The sequence below is a fragment of the Platalea leucorodia genome (assembly GCF_965183815.1).
Source record: "Platalea leucorodia genome assembly, chromosome: 9".
NCBI classification, from domain to species: domain Eukaryota; kingdom Metazoa; phylum Chordata; class Aves; order Pelecaniformes; family Threskiornithidae; genus Platalea; species Platalea leucorodia.
In genome coordinates this window covers 42,801,466-42,819,277 of record NC_138831.1, presented here as the reverse complement: position 1 = coordinate 42,819,277, position 17,812 = coordinate 42,801,466, and the positions used below count along the sequence as shown (strand labels likewise).

Here is a 17,812-nt window from a genome sequence, read left to right as displayed (position 1 = left end):
AGTCAGGAAGACACTAGAAATCAGGATAAAATTATTTTCTTCTTTCCTGAGTGCTTACATTGTGTACTATTCTTTGCTGCACAATGGTTTATTTCAGCACTGGGACATGAATTCTCAGATCAGGTTTTACCGACTAGTCCTTGAAGGCAAATTTTCCTTTCTTCCTCAAGAAGACATGGTGCCGCCCAGCCCCTGGCCAGGGAAGAGCCGCTGTGCTCTCCCGCAGATGATCAGACCATCAGGAGGACAGTCAGGTCTCTCTCTGCAGACCACATCCTTCCCAGAGGAGGGTTTTATAGAGCATTTTAAAGCTAGAGAATACCCAGAGTTAAAGAGTAAATTGTTTTTAGTGGTTCAGGATTCCCCAGAGAAAAGTGAAGTTGAATAGGGAGCTGCTGCTCTCACCCACAAAGCACCTTCCAGCACCTGCCAAGGCGAAGCCAAGGCAAAGCCAAGGCTTGGAGGCAAAGCCAGGAGAAACAACCAAGGCAAAAGGAATAAAGTGAAGAGCAATTCGTTTTGATGCTGGGGACTTGCTGTTTGTAGCACATGGAGACCCTAGAAACCTGGTCAGTGCCATGATGATGTCAAGGTTGGGAACAGTCAAACATGGGTCTTCATGTCCATGGTGTGAGCATTGGGCCATTGTATTGATGATAAAGTGAATGAGTTGGGCAGTTTGTCCAAGAGGAATGGAGGCCATTTGCTGGTTTAAGCAGGTAGTGGGCCAGAAAGCTCTAAGGCGTATGTTAAAAGTCCCTCAGCCTCCCCAGGAGAGGATGAAGGGTGTGCTCCAGCCCCCCAGCTCTCCCACTGCTCCTCCGCACAGGCGATTCCTGGCTGCAGAGCAAGGCAGGAGACCTGTCCATGCAGCGGAGGATGGGTCTCATGGCTAGCAGAGCCACCCAACAGAGTGAGAAATCTGTCCTCATATACCATACGAGGGGTAAGGTCCCAAAGCTGGGAGCTTGCCCCTGCTGGGGCGGCCAACAGCCAGAAAAAAAGGGTGACAGAGAGTTAGTTGGAAGGGTGGGACTGCGAGAGATGTCTCGGAGGTCAGCAGACCTCACCCGTGCTTTACTGGCTCGAGCCTAGAGGGACTTGAACATGACCTTGGGAAGCTGCTGGCTGGAAGGGATTTATCTAGGGCGGGTGCCCACTGCCAAGCAGCCCACGCAGCCGCTGCTATCCACGGCAAGCACAAACTGATAGAGCGCCTGCACCGTAACACCACCTTCCCCCAGAACACCAAACGTAGGTACTCCTGTTCCCGGGAAGACTGGAGAAAGTCATCATGCCTCCGATGTGACTTAGGACAACCTTGGGGCACTGGGAATCCCATCCCGCTGCCCATGGAGCTGGAAGTGGCTGTGGCATTGGGCACCGGCACTGCCCCTTCAGCCACTGACAGACCCCCTCAAACTGGAGGAGAGCTCAGCTCGCCAGAGAAGCCAGTTTTTCAGCTGCTTTGTGCTGCTGAAGCTACAGAAAGGGGCTGTATCACAGCCACGGATCCATCCTTTTGTGTTTCTAACCCGAAGGCTCAGGGTTTCTTTCCTTTTTGTGCTGCTCAAAGCAGCGGTAAATTTTGCAGCCCCTCTGGCATCCTTCCCTGGGGCTTTTTGCACCAGCTGGGCACAGGGCATAGCCGCGGGGAGGGAGCAGCTCGTGGTGCCGTGCCGGAGTGATTCCCCTTTCCCGTGGAAAGGAAAACAGCCTCTCTGCGGGTCTCTTCCACGGTTCTCCTGTGTGTCAGTGCAACGAGCCCTGGTCAGCTCCGCCTGTCTTGAGATCAAGGGCTTGCAGGAGTCTGAGGTCGAGAAAGTCTTCCCAGGCCGAGGTAGGGACGAGGGGGTTTCTCCAGGCTTCCTACAGCAGTGGGGAGGAGGATTTCCCACCTAGGGCTGAGCACAAAGAGCCTGAGCTGCCGTGCATTGGTAATACCAGGGGTGCCTTTGCTCGGGGCCGGCGAGGGAGGTTCGGCAGCGGCACTGGAGTCACTGGAGGGGTACACGCACGAAGGAGAGCCTCCTTCCTCCCCCCGCAGCACCCTGCCTGCGAGGGAGGGCAGGCAGGGCAGGCAGGGCTCTGGGAAGGTGCCAGCCCAGGGCCTGGCAGCCTGCAGCTCTGCCTGCACCGCTGCCTTGCAGGAGAGGAGGGAGATGTGAGCACCATGTCTTAGGCGAGGGCACCTCATGCTGGCAGCTCCAGAAATAGCCTGGGAAGCCTTTGTTTTAGTGATTTCCCTTCTTTCTCGCAGGGCGGTTGGCCCCGGCTGGGGCTGGCGGTGGGGAGATGGTGCGCCGGAGCATGTGAGGCTGCGGGGACCAAAAAGCTGACCCAAGCCTGGAGCTCATCCTCCCGTTTCCTCTGCCACATGTCCCCTGCAAGCCCAAACCCAGAGCCAGCCCTGCATGAAGCCCAGCCAGGCTTTTCTTTAGCTGCCAGCATCCAGCATCCTCCAAGGCCATGTCCCCAAGGTCCCACCCACCGGGACATGGGGCGTGTAGGTATGGGGGGGCTGCTCTTCTGCAGCCCGGCTAGGGACACCCCCAGCATGGCAGCAAACTCCAGACATTTAGGGCTGAGCCCCTGACCCCAACGCCCCAACCCACCCTCCAAAGGCTTCTGCATCTTCCCTTTCCTCCCAGGGCGAGCCGCCTCGGCAGGGGCATCCCCAGGCCTCGCTGGCTCGCTGTTATCTGCCAGTCAAAGGCGGGTGAGAAAAGAAACACCCCCCAAAAAAACCCCAAGATGTCTGGTGTGAATCTCCTGATCCTGCTAACCCGAGGGCCCCGCTGGAGCTGGCCGCGTGCAAGCGGCGGCCCCGGGTCTCGCTTAGCAACAGGGCACGGAGCAGCCTGCGGCTGGCGGGAGAAAAAAGGGTCTTTTCTTGTCGGTGAAAGATTCATCGTTGGGCTGAAAGTGGCCCCTCCCCTCTTTCAAATACTTGTCAGCGGGGAGAATACAGCTTAGATACTGGGCTGATCAGATCATGGCTAATCTGTTATTCCTGGCCGCGAAAACTGCCGGAAGACTTTCAAACAACTTCACTGGGAGCGTGTGCGGCGGGAGGGAGCGGGCAGGAGACACCGAGCAACCGGCAGCCCCGTGCCGCCATCCCCAGGGCATCTCCTGCTCGTGGGGTGCATGGAGTGGGCAGCACTGGTCCCCCACCCCGCGCCGGCATGGGCTGGCGGCATCCTCTGTGCCATGGGCAGGGGTGGTGGAGGGGAAGGGGTCGGTGCTGAGCGGTGGGAACGGAGGAGATGGGCTGGCCAAAGTGTCCCCGGTGGTGAAAGCCGGACCCTCCTGGTTGCATGGCTTTTTCTCCCAAACCAGGTGGTTTGGAGATGTTTGTCACTGCGGAAGGACGTTTGCCACCTGTGTCTGGGAGCCTGGGCACTGCAGAGAGTACCAATGAAAAGGTGGCCAGTTCGGAGAAAGGTGCTTTCCTGGTTACTCCCTCCCTCCAGGCTGAGATGTTTGCAAGGGGAAAAATAGACCAGACAAATCAAACAATTCATACTCAGTGGTTTGCAGGAATTTCACGTGGTGGCCCAGATTCTGCTCCTGTACATGGGAGTACATCAAAGAGACGCAGTTAGCAGGAGAGGTAGGAGCACACTCACCAATACCTCCTACAAGCCCTGCTGTGCCCAGCACTGGGGCCAGTGTGGACGGACAGCCCAGGGGACAGTGGCAGTGCACCCTTACGGCCAGGAGCCCACTTCTCCCTACAAAATCAGGGTAGATGGAGCTGCTTTAACCATTCCCACCGCACATGCAGGTAAGCCCTGATCCCCAGGCCTGGCACATGCTGCTCTGGCTCTCCCCAAATGCTCTGTGTGCCCATGCATCTTCCCCACACACCTTGCCCTGCTCTGTAGCTCTCTTGCTGCCGCTGCCTTGCCCTGCTGCATACTGCTGCCAGCCTGGCTTTAGCCCTAAATCTGCCTCTTCTGGGCTCAGCACTAACCATGGTTATTGTGCAGGACCTGCTGTGGAGATGGACCCTTGGTGGGACAGCTTTGCCTGCAATGGAAAAGAAAACTACCCCGAAGTGGCCTGAGCTGATGGGAGCCTGTGGGAGGGGGACGGGTACCCAGTGAGCCTGGGGACTGGCCCGCACCCCGGCAGGCTCCTCTTAGTCAGGAATAATTAATTACCTTCTCGAGGATCTTAGCTTCAGCCCTTCCCTGCTCATGCTCCAGCCCAGAAGAGGAGGGAGGGAGGAGACGGCAGCGAAGAGGGTAGAGAATTAATTGGACATTGTGTTGGGAATCGCCTCCTGGTCGCTGTCAATCTTGGGAGTGAACAGCCTCTTGTCTCACTCAATAGGAACTTTATATGCTCCTTTAATCCTTCAGTCCGTATTGTCAGAGCTTCCCCCCTCCTCCTGTCTCTCCTTCCCACCGCAGGACTTTTGATGACCCCAGCTGTCTGAGGCAATACAAAGAAGCCCCTTAACTAACACCCTGTGATCTATACAGGCAATAAAGAGCTCCCCTTGACAAGGATTTGTGGGCAGAATATATGCAAATGCCGGGAGGTGCGCGGGTGGGGAGGTGTGCTGAAAAAGCCGCTGCGCGGCAGGGCATGGCTCACAGCCCTGGGGATGCGTTGGCCCAAGCGGGGAGACGGGGCAGGTGAGGGATGGATGGAGAAAACCAGGGCTGGCCGGGGCTGGCTGGGCATTGCACACGCTGCCATGGGCTAAAGCAAACAGGAGTGCCCCGTGCACCTGGGCTGCGAGGCCAAGGCACCCATAGGCACGTAAACGGGGGGGGCTCCCGGCCTGTGCCCCCCTGTGCTTTGCTCATCGAGGGCCACCTCCCGAAGTCAGGAGGCCATGCTCCTTCCCACATTAGCACATGAATGGGGTGAGGGGTGGGGGGGAGGCGGGAAGGGGGGCAAGCCCCCACTGTCCACTCAAGCAAACAATTTGGCTAGCAAATTGACATAATTACAAGGGACAGAGAGAAAAGAAAGGCGAGCCCCCTCCCCTGCGCTCCAGAGGGCCCGACCCCTGCCGAGTTACTTAGACCCTTTGTGCGACTCAATGCTAGGTACTGATGAGGGGACGTATGCCCTTTTCAAGGGCCCTAAGCGACCGGCTGCCCTAATCTGATTACAATTTACAGCGCTCCTTCAGAAGGGGCCGGAGCGGCGCTCACCCAGGCGTGGACACGCCGGGTCCGACATGGGTCCGACACGCAGGCGTTCGCGCCAGCGCAAAGGTAGACGGACGCGCACGGCAAAGGTAGATGGATGTGCGGAGCGATGCAGCGGCCGGCAGGCTGGCAGGCGCGTGTGAGGGCATGCCGACACCGCCGGCGATGCGGACAGCGTGGTTTTCGGCGTGCCGGTTGTGCGTGGTCAAGAAAGCTGGAGGCACGTGCATGGGGACGTAGGGCTTTGTATGCGTGGGCACACTGCCAGCGGGAGATCTGCTGTGGCCAGCGCCTCGGGCGTGCAACGAGCCCATTTCAGCCCAAATCTGGGTCTTGCACCATGTACCTGCACCCACGCGCACCAACACACACATGGGCACAGATGTAAGCACACAACCCCCCCTCTCCCGGGCAGGCCCGCAGACGGGGACCCTCTGCAGAGGCACGGGGGTCCCCACCAGGAGTGGGGGACGGTGGAGGCAAGCAAAGGCCTTCCCCCGAAATCTCTGTAGCAGCTTGCAGGAGCAGGAGTGCGAGCAAAGCCCAGCACCTGCCTATTAAAATTGGGATTAAATGATGCTGTTCCCCCCCCCCCACCCCCTTCCCACTCTCTCTAACATCATCCCTTGGGGAAACCACCACCTTTACACAAGATTCTCTTTATTTTTTTTTTAACCTCTTTTCTGCTCCGTGCCCCATAGATCCCAGGGGATTAGCAGCCAGGCTGGGCCTTCCAGCCTCCTTGAAGGCGGGTTGTTTCAGCCAGCCCCCCCATGGGAACCTGCCTCAGGACAACTTTGGTCAATGCCTCCGGTGCTTCCCAGCCAATTTGTACCACCTAATCCCCGCGGGTATCGGCAGCCCCTTTCTCACACGTCCTCCCGCCTGACGGAGCAGCCCAATCCTCTGCTCTCCATGCTCCCCCGTTGAGAAGCCCTCTGTCCACCGCTGGGGCCGCGACCGCACTTCAAACGCACCAGCCCGACCCTGGCATTGTTTGCCAGGGAATTAAAACTGCAAGGCCAGCCCCAGCGAGTGATTTAGGTACTGAGACCAGACTGAGCCCCACAAGAGCACGGGCAATAAAACGCTTCACTGCCCAGCAGCCTGGGCAATTTAGGTGTCTTCCCACGAGGAGGAGGCAGAGCCCGGAGGGACGGGGAGCAGGGTTGGGGCTCCTTCTGCTGGCACGTGCACACGGGGTAGGACCATCTCCCGGCAATCACAGACCTGCCCCGGCAGGGATGCGGGCTGGCCACCTCGCTGAAGCAATGAGGGTTGCTCAGTCTTTGCAGCTACTGATCCCCACGGCCCCTTGCAAGCTGCTGGGAGGAAAGACCAGAGGCCACGGGGGATGGACACAGTATCCCCACGGTGGGACACTGCCGCCCCGGGGGCTGGCACAGCTGGATGCTGGCTTGGCTGGGATGTGCCCGGAGGCTCAAATGGAGTGAAGCAGTAGGAAATACAGTGCCCAAGAGGTCTGCTTCTGCTTCAGGTGGGTTTGAAGACTTGGGGCAAAAAGTTTAGGACTCCACTTTTGAAATGAGATTGTCTACAGCGCCCATCAGTAAATGTCCCCGTGATAGTTTCCGATGGGCTCTGTGGATGAAGATGTGAACAGAAAATGGCTGTTACATCCTTTCCCCAGTGCAAAGAGGCCAGGAGGAGATATCCTTCCTTCAGCAGATCCCAGCACAGGGAAATCAGGAACTTCCCCCCCCATTTTCCCATCCCTGCCCTGGGGAAAGGGTGCAGCTCAATGTACACTCAGCCTCTGCAGAGATCATTCTCTGGAGACCATTTCTAACTCCTGTCAGACATCTCCTTTGCCATCATAAAAGAATATACAATATACTACCAGCTGGCAAGAGGGCTAGAGCTCCTGACAGCCCAGCTACAATATTTCTGAATTTCCCCGTAGCCAACAAACACTTTCCCTGCATCCCACGCCGCTGCCGTGCTTGAGACCTTGCCTATGGAGGATTTTAGGCCTTTTCATATTTTGTTACTTTTTTTTTCTCAATGGCAAGGTTGTCTCAGGCCAAACAGAGGCAACGCCGGTTCAGAAGAGAGCACCTCCTGCGCCTGGCTGTCCCCGTCCCCGTGCCATGGCGGGGGAACACAGCGTTTCGGCGCCTCCTCCTCTGTCACAATGTTTTTCAGCTCCACCAAGCAAAGTGTCCAATTAGAGCAGAGCCTCTTGCTTCCATCTTTGCCGACATTTAATTAACATGCTGCTGCTGGCAGCTGCTGACAAATTCCAGAAACATGTTGTAAAGGGTTTTTGTCTTTACCCAGCATGGAAAATGAGGGTGTCATATCCCAAGGGGATGTGAATAGCTACTTTTGACTCCCCCCCTCAGGTGTGAGAATTACAGCTAGACGCAGTGAAGACACCTATCAGCCCTCCTACCTCCTTTTTTTCCCTCCCTTTTCCTCTCCTGCTCCTTGTATCATATCATCCTGGAAAACACGCAGGTTTTAGGCCTGATTTTCATTCCTGTCTCCTGCAGCTCTGGCTGAAGCCTGATGGTCCAGTTAAGAGCCGGGGGCTGTGCTCTGGCTTTGGGCTCTTCCCATCAGGATAGCACCGGTAAGTGGAAGGAGTGGTCTGATGACACTGGAAGAAATGGCTGAAACCGAAGAAGAGGAAAGGGTCTTGACAGCCTGTGCCGCACGCGCAAACAAGGCTCCCGAGGAGCTGATGGAGGCCTCAGCAGAGCAGTGGAGAAGGTGATGGTGGAGGCATGTAAAAGTGTAGCCAGACTCAAAGCTGGTCCTTACCCAGGCCTTGGATGGCAGCATGAGCATGGGGACAGCCACTGCACCCCAGGACACCCCCCCAAAAAGCACCCGCCTGGCCTGTGCTCCCCACACAGCCTCATCCCCCGCTGTGGAAAGTCTGGCTGCTGCCTCTGTCTGCCGTACTTTAAGGTGCCAGGTCCTACGCCAACGTCTCCACAGCCTGCGCTACCCCCGCGTTGCCATCGCATCCCCTTTGGCCCCCGGGCACCGGCAGCGTCCCAGCGCCGCCGCTGTACCCCCGCAGCCAAGAGCTCTCCCAGGAGCTGCCCTGGGCCGCCGGTGGGAGAGACGGGGTCTGGGCGACATCCCATCCTGCTCCACTACTCACACACGGGAGCACAGGCCTGGAAAGAAGACGATGTTTTTATTTTATTCACAACAGCTCGTTACAAAAGCGGGAGAGAAGGGCCTCGTCATCATGGCGAGAAAAAGAGCCTTCGCCCCCCCTCAGGAGCGGGGCCCGGCGTCCTGCGGTGGGGGACGATGCGGAGGGGGCAGCCCGGCGGGCGGGAAGATGGCGGGCAGCCCCGCCGCCCCCCGGAGGAGGCAGCGCCCTTGGCGGGGGCCGGCGGAGCGCTGCGGGCGGCTCAGGGCGAGGCGGGCTTGTCGGGGTTGTGCATGTGGTACGCGTCGCTCTCCTCGTCCTCCGGCACCTGCGGCGCGGCAGAGCCCCCTCAGCCCGCGGGGCGACAGCGCCATCTTGTGCCTCCCGCCCCCTTCCGCCCCGCTCCCGCCGCCGGCCTCGGCCCCGCTCCCCGCCTCAGCGCCGCGGCCCGCCCGCCCCCCGCCTCACCTCCCAGTAAACGTCGTCCTCAAAGCAGTTCTCGGCGGCGGGGTCGCCCCAGATCGGCAGCTTCAGGACGGCCCCTGGAAGCAGCCGGGCAGGGCGGTGGGCAGGGGGCCGTGATGCGTGTGGGATGCAGGCAGGGTGCAGGGGGCCGGAGCCCACCCGTCCCGGCAGCAAAGGGGGCAGACGCAGCCCTGGCACGGTGCTCGGTGCCGGTCCCCCCTTTTCTCCAAACCCATTTGAGCTTGCTCCCCCCTTGGCTGCCTGGTTCCCCTTCTCCTGTGGGCTTTGGGGTGGTCCCGCTGCAGGGCGTCCAAATGTGAGCAAGCCAGGGGCTGCAGCTCTCACAGCGCAAGCGGGAAGGACGCGTCCAGCCACGGGCAGGAGTCGGGGGACACCTCCATTTCAGCCACGGGCTGGACTCAACCCTCCCCTCTCCATGCTCCCCTCCTGCTTACCCACAAGGGCACCCCCGGCGATAGCCATCAGCAGAGACACCACGATGCCGGCTGCCTGGAACCCTCCTTGGATGCTTGGTGTCCGTGTCTGGTACACGCCAGTGAAGTCAAACGCCTTGATAAACCTGCCGAGGGCAGAAATGGCGAGGATTGCTCCTGGCAGGGGATCTTCCCTGGCTCTGGAGGAGCCGTGCTGCCCTGCTCCCTCGAGGACTCCTCCCTAGCCCCATCCCTCTTCTGCAATGGACCCGGAGAGTGTCGCAACGACACAAAACACCGCTCACTTCCTTCTCCTCTGGCCCCTGGCAAAGCTTGACTTAGGAGGAGCCCAAAATATAAATATTTCTTTTGTATTTCAGACCTTCGGCCTTCCATGACCCCCCAAAACAATGCAGGGATGGAGGGAGGAGCACTTCCCCACCCACCGTGCCCCAGAATAATGCCAAGGAGCGGGGTTATGGCTCACTTTTTGAGGCCACCATAAGTCAGCTGCAAGAGATGTCTTTTACACCTCATTAAGCCTGACACAGTCAGCGCCTTCCATGTTTCTGAGGGGGAAAGGGGCAATTCTGGGCAATTAACAAGGGCTGTTAATTGCTCCTTGCTCCCAGCCCAAGGAGCCCCAGGTAAAATCTATTCTCAGGGAAGATTTTCAAGCTGTCTTACCCTTCCTTTCCGTATACATCCTCAGTGGCTGCAGCTGCAGTGATGGCCCCCACAATGCCCCCAATAAGGCCCGGCATGGCATGGAGGTTGTGGATGCCACATGTGTCCTGGATGTGCAACCTGGACTCCAAAAAAGGCTGAGGGGAAGGGAGGTAGAGAGAGATCAGGGACATGAGCACAGCCCTGGAAAGGATTAGTTCCTTCCACGGAGGACCGGGATAAGCAGAGAAGGAAGAGCGAAATTGTGTCCCATTTAAGAGCTAAGGGCTTGTAGACAAAGATGTGAGTTGCGCTCAAGATAAAATAACAACATATCCTCCAAACACTCTCCTGTTGGGAGACTGAACCTTCCTGAACATTTCGGGGCGGTAAATGGAGTCAGAAGTACATCTACGTAAGGGATGGTGGAAAGCAGGAACCCTCAAAGGGAAGTGAATCCATTCCTAGTCTCCTGAGCAGGACCAGGGCTGCAGATCCCTAGAGCAGCACTCACCGTGAGGTAGACATACCCCACCGTGGACACGATGCCACAGATGAACCCGACAATGAGGGAGCCATATGGAGTCAGCATCATCTCCGCGCTGGTGCCCACGGCCACGCCACCCGCCAGCGTTGCGTTCTGGATGTGGACCTGCAGAAGCAACCGCCCTGTCTTGGCATCTCAGGGAGATCACAATTGCTCAGGGATGGTGCAAATGGTAAAGCAGGAGAATTAGCTCTGAAAATGCTTCCAGAGGAAATATCAGGGCCCATTTTCCTGCTTGTTGGTGAAAAACAAGAGAAGAACAGGCAGCCTCTGTCTGTAGCACAGGCGCACATAGACTCCCACTCCTTGTACCACACACATTCTTCGCATCCACAAATCTGGGTGGGGAGTTGTGATGAGATGGAAATTGTCTCACCCATGTGTCACGCAAGCTCTGCTGTCACAGAGACATGTCACCCACACACATAACACGTACAAGTCAGCCCCCCGATTGCTCACGAGCTGCCGCGCAGGCCCTGCTCGGCTTGCTAGAGCGCGCTGCCAAACACGGCTCTGCAACATGCCCATCAGTAGCTCTCCGGGCAGAGCAAGTCCAGTCCCTGCTGTGACTTAGGTCCACCACATGCAGGGCATTACCCTGCACCTTGAGCACTGCAGGACTCGCTTTCTGCCTGCTTATTCAATAAAGCCTCTGGGTTTCTGCCTGGATGCTGGCTGCACCATCATGCCCTGAAAAGCAGTATTTGCTCAGCAAAGGACATGTGCCAACCATTTTCTGGACCCTTGATCAACCTCATTATAAATCCCCTGGGCAGTGCAGGCCTCTCTGCTCCCAGCTTACCATGTCAAGCTTGCCTTTCTTCTGCAGCATGCTGGAGAAGGCCATTGTGGTGAGGACACAAGCAGCCAGCGAGCAGTACGTGTTAATGGCAGCCCGGTGCTGGGCATCCCCGTGCTCAGAAATTGCTGAGTTAAAACTGGGCCAGTACATCCATAGATACAGGGTACCTGGTGGGACGGGGAGGAGGGGACGAAGAACAGAAAGGGAAAAGAGAGAATACAGGGATTGAAAAAAACTCTAAAGATCTTTCTGCACAGGGGGAAGTTAAATCCCATAGTCCTGCTGCCCTGGAGCTGCACCCCCCATGATGGGACCAGCATCAGGAAGGGCTGGCAGAGAGGGGGAACCAAAACGTGTCCTTGTCTCCCCAGGCGCCATCTCAGCCCAGCCACTGATTAAGGGAGCTGAGTAGCTCTGAGAGGTGGAAGACCGGGATACAGAGCTTCTCAGCTCCAGATCCTGGTTTCAGTTTGGTTCTCCCAGAGACTCGGGAGGGACCAGCCCTCTGCAGCTGAGCGGTCTGCATGTACCAGTGCCCCTGAGGCGGGGGCTGACTCACCGATCATAGCGAAGAGGTCGGAGTGGTACACGGAGCCCTGCTTGTCCTTACTCTGCTCCAGGTTGGGTCTGTACAGGATGCGTGTGACCATGAGGCCAAAGTAGGCTCCGAAGGTGTGAATGGTCATGGAGCCGCCCGCGTCCTTAACCTGCAGCCATGGGAAAACAGAGGTTTGCTTCTGCAATTGCCACTCATTCTGGAGCTGAGGTTTGGTTTGCATCATGCCCAGCTTGTCTGCCCACTCGTCCGTCTAGCCTGCACTCAGTCACACCGAGAGGTGGACAAAAATGCTCTGGTCCTGCTATCTATCCAGCTGGCTTGGTCCTGGTCATTGTTATGGCATTCCTCTTGGCTTCCCCTTGGAAAGCATCGAAGCAGAGGGGAGTTTCTGACCTGTCCCAATGGCAAGTGTGTTGCAGTGCTAGCCAGGTTGGCTCCCATGTACACTCAGATCTTCTGGGAGCTCATTTGCTTCCCAGCCCTCCAAGCCCTTTCTCGGAGGGCAGGAACCCTGCCTCCGTCAGCAGACATCTTGTCCTCTTTGTCACTTGATTTCCTTCTACAATGCCCATATTCCAGCAGGGAAAACAGATGAGAGGGAAATCTCAGGCATGAAGAGAATGACTGGCCCGTTGTGCTGACTCCCTGTCTGCCTCAAGAGCCACAGCGAAGGGACCCAGTGCTCTTGAATTGCCAGGCTTGTGTATAAAACTCCGTGAGATCTCCCTTCTCAGGGAAGTACCCCCCCCCCCCCGACCCCCTCTTTTCTAATCTGTCTACTGTTGCTGCCTGAATTCTTGCATTTCAAATGCTTATGAAGGCAGTGGCTTGGTGGAGCCATAGCGAAGGGAGACAATTTGGAGAGATGCAGAGAGGAAGGAGCAGAACCAAGCAGGTGCTGCCTAAAGCCTTACATGAAGCAGGTTGAGGAGGATGTATTCGTTCACCGCGAAGAGTGTGACTTGAAACAAAGTCATGACGAGGAGCTGTATGGGGCTGGTTTTGCCCAGGATGGCCCCAAAGGCAATGCACACAGAGCCCACGCAGAAATCAGCATTGATCAGGCTGGAAAAGGGGAAGGATAATTGTGGTTTAATGAGGAAATACTCTTCCATAGCTGACCCTCACCCACCCCCAGCTTTAGAGATCCCACCCGAAGACAAACAGGTGATTAGGCGCCAGCCCTGGATTTCCCTCTGACCTTCCTCCCATCCTGACATACGGTCCAGGAAGGGTGCTTTCCCCCAAATTATTTAAATAATGTGAATTATATATGTTCTGAGCACTAGCGTCCATGGGGCTTGGCTTGGGACTAAGGGGTGATGCTCATTTCACATTTCCCTTTGAGCAGTACCAGCATAATGGCAGGTACCTTTGGGCTAAAAGGTGGAAAGCAAGTGGAGGTATGTGGAGGGAAGACAACATTTTAGAGACTCGTTTGCACGTAACAGAGGGACAGGTGCTGCCAGGTGCTTGGCTCCCATCCCAGCTCCTCCACTGGCCAGTCAAGAGGTGGCATCCCAGAGCCCATCTCCTCCTTACTTCTCCACTCCAATGAGGATCTTCCCATTCTTGAAAGAGTGGAACCAGCCTTGCATCAGGAGAGCCCACTGGATCCCAAAGGCAGCAAGGAGGAAATTGAAACCCACGGCTCCGAATCCATAACGCTTGAGGAACATCATGAGGAAGCCAAAGCCCACAAAGATCATCACGTGGACGTCCTGGAAAGCTGTGCAGAGGGAAGGGACTGTCAGCTCTGCAGGGAAGGCAGGGCTGTGAGTGCCATTTGAAGTCAGTGGTGAAAGGAAACTAACCACATCAGTGACAGCAGGGGGAAATTCAAGAGAAAATGTGTGTTTGTCCCATGTCCCCACATTTCTAAGTCTGAAAATGGCTCGGAAATTGGCTTTTGGTTAAAAGGCTCAGTCCTGAAAGTAAAATATGTTTATTAAAAGCTGCGTGCAAGAGAAGACTGGAGACTAATGGAGTGTACAAAGGGAAATATTTTTCTATTCAGGTTGTTTTTTCCCCTTCTGCAAAAAGACTCAGAAAATGTCACGTAAAATGAACAGTGAAGTTTTGTTAGAAACACATGAACAGTCATTTTGGGTAGGTCCATCCAGTGCAGGGTCCTGGTGATGGCTCAGGGCAAGAAGAGTACAGGAACAAGGGAAGGTTACAAATACATTTTTAAATGCCGCTGAAATCAGTGGCAAAATACCCTTGAGACCAGGATCCCACCTCGTGAGATTTTGAGTGCTTAAACCAGAGAGACCCAGTTCTTCCCACAAATGCTCAGACCTGCTAACTCGAGCCCCTCAGATGCCCTTCCCCGGGGGAAACCAAACCTGTGTGAGCCTCTTGAAAGAACTTCTCGGTGCAGTGAACCTGCTGTACTTTTTAATGCTGCACGTTTCTATCAGATAAGCATCGCTTTGCAATTAAGTGAGCTGAAATGCTGCATACTTACAAACTGAACCATGCAAACTCTCATATTGGAGGACACTCTGCCCATGAAAACAGCAGGAGACCGAAGGCTGGGTTCCCCTGCCGGGAGACTCCCACCAGCAAACCCACACCGTAGAACAGGTAAACACAGCATGGACGGAGCTACGCCAGCAAGTTCTGCGTTATGCAGCGCACAAACCATTATAGCCACTACAACCAGCAATGTCTGTGCACCTCAGAGAAGGCATAAGCTCAGGGCAAAGAAAATTCTGTGATTGAGAATCTGCTCTGCCCTGAACCTGTGCTGAAATCCAGCAGGCCCAGGTCTGCTCCCGCAGGGACAGTGGGGTTGTATCTGCTGCTTCCACTAAGGGCTGGGTGAGGATTTGGGTGAGGTGTAGCTCTGCAGAAGCCTTGGCTTTTGTCCTTTGGTGCTTTACAAGATTTTGCAACTTGTATAAGGATGAGCGTTTGGACAGGCTCCAGCAATGTAGTGTCATGTTGAAGAGACAGGTTAATCTGCTTGTTTTTAAAAATGCCCCCCATGCCTATGAAGTCACTTGTAAAAAAAGGAAGGAGACAAGATCTGCAGCTGGCACTGTTCAGAAGAGGTCACTTCAAATGCACTTCTCTGCATGTCCCAAGAGCCAGTCTTCCTAACTCTGGTTTTACCATACAATCCCACAGACTTTCCCTCTGCAGCTGCATTTATTCTCCCCACCTCTCTTCTCTAGTGTAAGGAGCACAATACACAGCTAGAATTATCTGCTGCCATTTGCATTATATATTCCCACTTTCATCCTAAAAGCAGACATACACAGGTCAGAGTTAAAGCTGGGGACTGTGCACCCTCTGAGAACACAGAGGAGCCCCACTGCATTAGACCCTGTACAAACCCAGGAGGAAGAGCAGGTCTTTCTTCAAACTGCACCCAGTCTAAAGCCTTTTTCTAAGCCTTGCATTTCTTTTCCCTTGAGAAGAATAACGGCACCACTCAGAGGCAGCCCAGGCACTGCCATGCCCTAAAGGTTTTGTGACTCTGCTTTTGTGGGAGGACAATTGCCGTCACCATCAAGAGGAGGTGTTTGGGCTTTGGGAATGCTACCTGTGCCAAAGAATCTGATTTCTTTTCCCTAGAGAGCAGAGTCGTCACCCATTAGGGAACATCAATGTGTGATTCAAAATGAGAAGGAATTGTCACACTGACTGGACCTGGCGACGGGCACCACTGACACAACCGCGCGTGGGCTTCCCTGTGCCTGCCTTCCCAATCATCTCTGGGCTTGGAGGACTTGTCAGTTTGTCACTCCTATCCCCCTGCCATTGCGGACAGGTCCTATGGACAGCAGCGGTCGCAGACACATTAATACAAATGATCCTCGGGTGTTCAACCATCGCCCTGTCTTCTGAGCAGCGCTGGATGGACACAGGGATCAAAATACCAGGGCTCGGTCGCCTTGCTGTGTTTGTCCATCTTTGCAGAGAGAGAGTATTTCTGATTATATAATGGAGAAAGCCCATCTGTGCTTTTGGGCACGTGAGCCCTTCCTCAGGTCTGAAACAGAAACGTAATTCAAAGCTAAACTGAGCTAAGCAGCTGCTCTTAGGTTGATTTAGTTTTGTGAATCCATGCAGCCATTTGAGGGGGAATATTTGGCGCCGCGGAGCAGGGGTGGGATATGAGGACAGAAAAGATGTCATGTCCTTAGCTCCTACAAGCTCTTTCTTGGACCTGTGGTGTCCTCCCAGCACCTCAGCGACAAGAGCAGCTCTCGGGCACTGCTGCTGCTTCACACCAACCTGTGTGGGGTTAGTCCCAAGGGCAGATCTCGAGGGAGAGCCCAGGGCAGCCACGGCCATAGACTGACTCGGAGGCCGGCTGAGCAGCGGGTTCCTGTAAGCAAATCCTTTTCTGAACTAGCTAATCCTCAGCAGCTACAGGTTTCTATAGCTCCTTTGATTTAGCAGGTGTTTTTAATGGAAATGTTCTAAATAGATGCATGACTCAGGCCTGTTGCTTCCTTGGAAACAATTGCCTACAGCAGCAGCCTGTTCTGCACGGCTCACAAAGATGACCAGCCCTGGAGATCAAAGCCGGCCAAAGGCACCGCCTGGCCAGAAGGGCTTTAACCACCTGAATAATCCCCGTGGCAATACGATGCAGCGACCCCAGAGCCCTGGGAACCTGGCAGGTTAGGAGGACTCTGGCATCAAAATGCCAGTAGCTAAAGGGTAATTTAGTAGTGAGGGGGAGGACGTAGGAAGGGGAGGAAGATGTCACAGGATCTCGACAGCCGTTCCTCCGTATGCACAGAAAAGCTTGCTCTGATCCAGAGCCGAGGGAGGGGGCAGCAAGACGAAACTTGCAGGGTGCTGGGAACACGTCAGCCCTATTCCTGGAAAACAGACGTCACGTACTGGTGTCACGGTACCCTGCTGACAAAGCCCCAAGAGCACTGGAGGGCCGTGAGGCTTTTCTCTTGCTCTTTGGTGTGCCCCAAACCAGCCTCAAGGCAAGAGCCTGGCTTTCCAGCAGTTGGTGGAGACATCACCTCTGACAGGCTCTGCCATGGGATGGGATGCGATGGGTTGGGATGGGATGGATGGGATGGGGACCAGCCAGCACCAGGACTAGGCTTCCCAAATACTCACACGGGTATCGGAAGTAGAAATCGTTCTCTATGTCGCTGGTCAGGTTCATCTCTCGCTTCTCTTCCTCCCAGTGCGCGTCAGCTTCGGGGCCAAAGCGCACAAAGACCCCGAAGAGGACGATCATGGCCACCTCCCAGAGGAGGCATACGAGTGGGAGCCGCCAGCGCATGTACGTGTTCTTCGCCATCCCCTGGTGCCTCGGCCGCTCCATCCACAGGGATCCCCGGGGGCCTGGCAGACCGTGTGAGCCCGCGTCCCCCACGCCTGGCCAAGGCGGGGGACATATATAGGTCGGAGAGGGTGAGGTGGGGCCCAGGGAGGTGCCTGGGGCAGGATCACCATTCAGAGCACGGGAGTTTCGGCAGGCTTCCTCCTTTTGCCCTCCTTCCTCCCTGGGAGGAGGGACAGGTCTCAGCACCTTTTCTCCGAGCAGCTTGAGTACCTCTGAGCCCTGCCTCCCTGGGGACGAGTAGACTTGGAGTCCAGTGCAAGTGGGGAGTGGAGCCCTGGTGTCCTGCCCCCTGCTCTGCCCGGCCCCACACCCCTTCCCTTCCCCTTGCAGCAGCACCCTGACCACCACCGCCCCCAGCGCCCTCCCTCCCTGCACTGGGTGCTCCCCTCACCAACCCCCCGGCTCTGCAAGCACCCTTCCCCAGCTGGCACTGAGGGTGAAGGCAGGGTGCCCCTCGCTCCAGCTCTCAGCTGTCCCCCCCTGTCTTTTGGGGCACAACAGCAGCCCCGGGAGACTCGTCGCCTCAGGGTGGGACTGTCCTGCTCCTTGCTTTGCAGCGTGCATCCAGACAGTCGACTGCACTGTGCAAGCCAGGGTGGAGGTGAGCGGAGACAGGCTTGCCACCCTGTGCAGGGCAACTCCCAGGGCCTCTTGGGCAACACCAAACTGTCACTGGGGCCCGTTTCCTCCGGGGAGCCTC

At 56.2% G+C, this 17,812-nt stretch overlaps 1 protein-coding gene across 1 annotated transcript; it reads right to left on the bottom strand.

Moving 5' to 3' along the window:
* Positions 1-8,569: 8,569 nt before the first annotated feature.
* On the bottom strand, positions 8,570-17,091 carry RHCG (Rh family C glycoprotein; the record flags this gene model as incomplete). Its single annotated transcript, XM_082321665.1, has 10 exons — positions 8,570-8,635; positions 8,776-8,849; positions 9,228-9,352; positions 9,894-10,030; positions 10,387-10,524; positions 11,222-11,388; positions 11,781-11,928; positions 12,695-12,845; positions 13,323-13,509; positions 16,881-17,091. 10 exons carry the CDS (start codon positions 17,089-17,091, stop codon positions 8,570-8,572), a joined length of 1,404 nt encoding a protein of 467 aa, XP_082177791.1.
* Between the last annotated feature and the right edge of the window lie 721 nt (positions 17,092-17,812).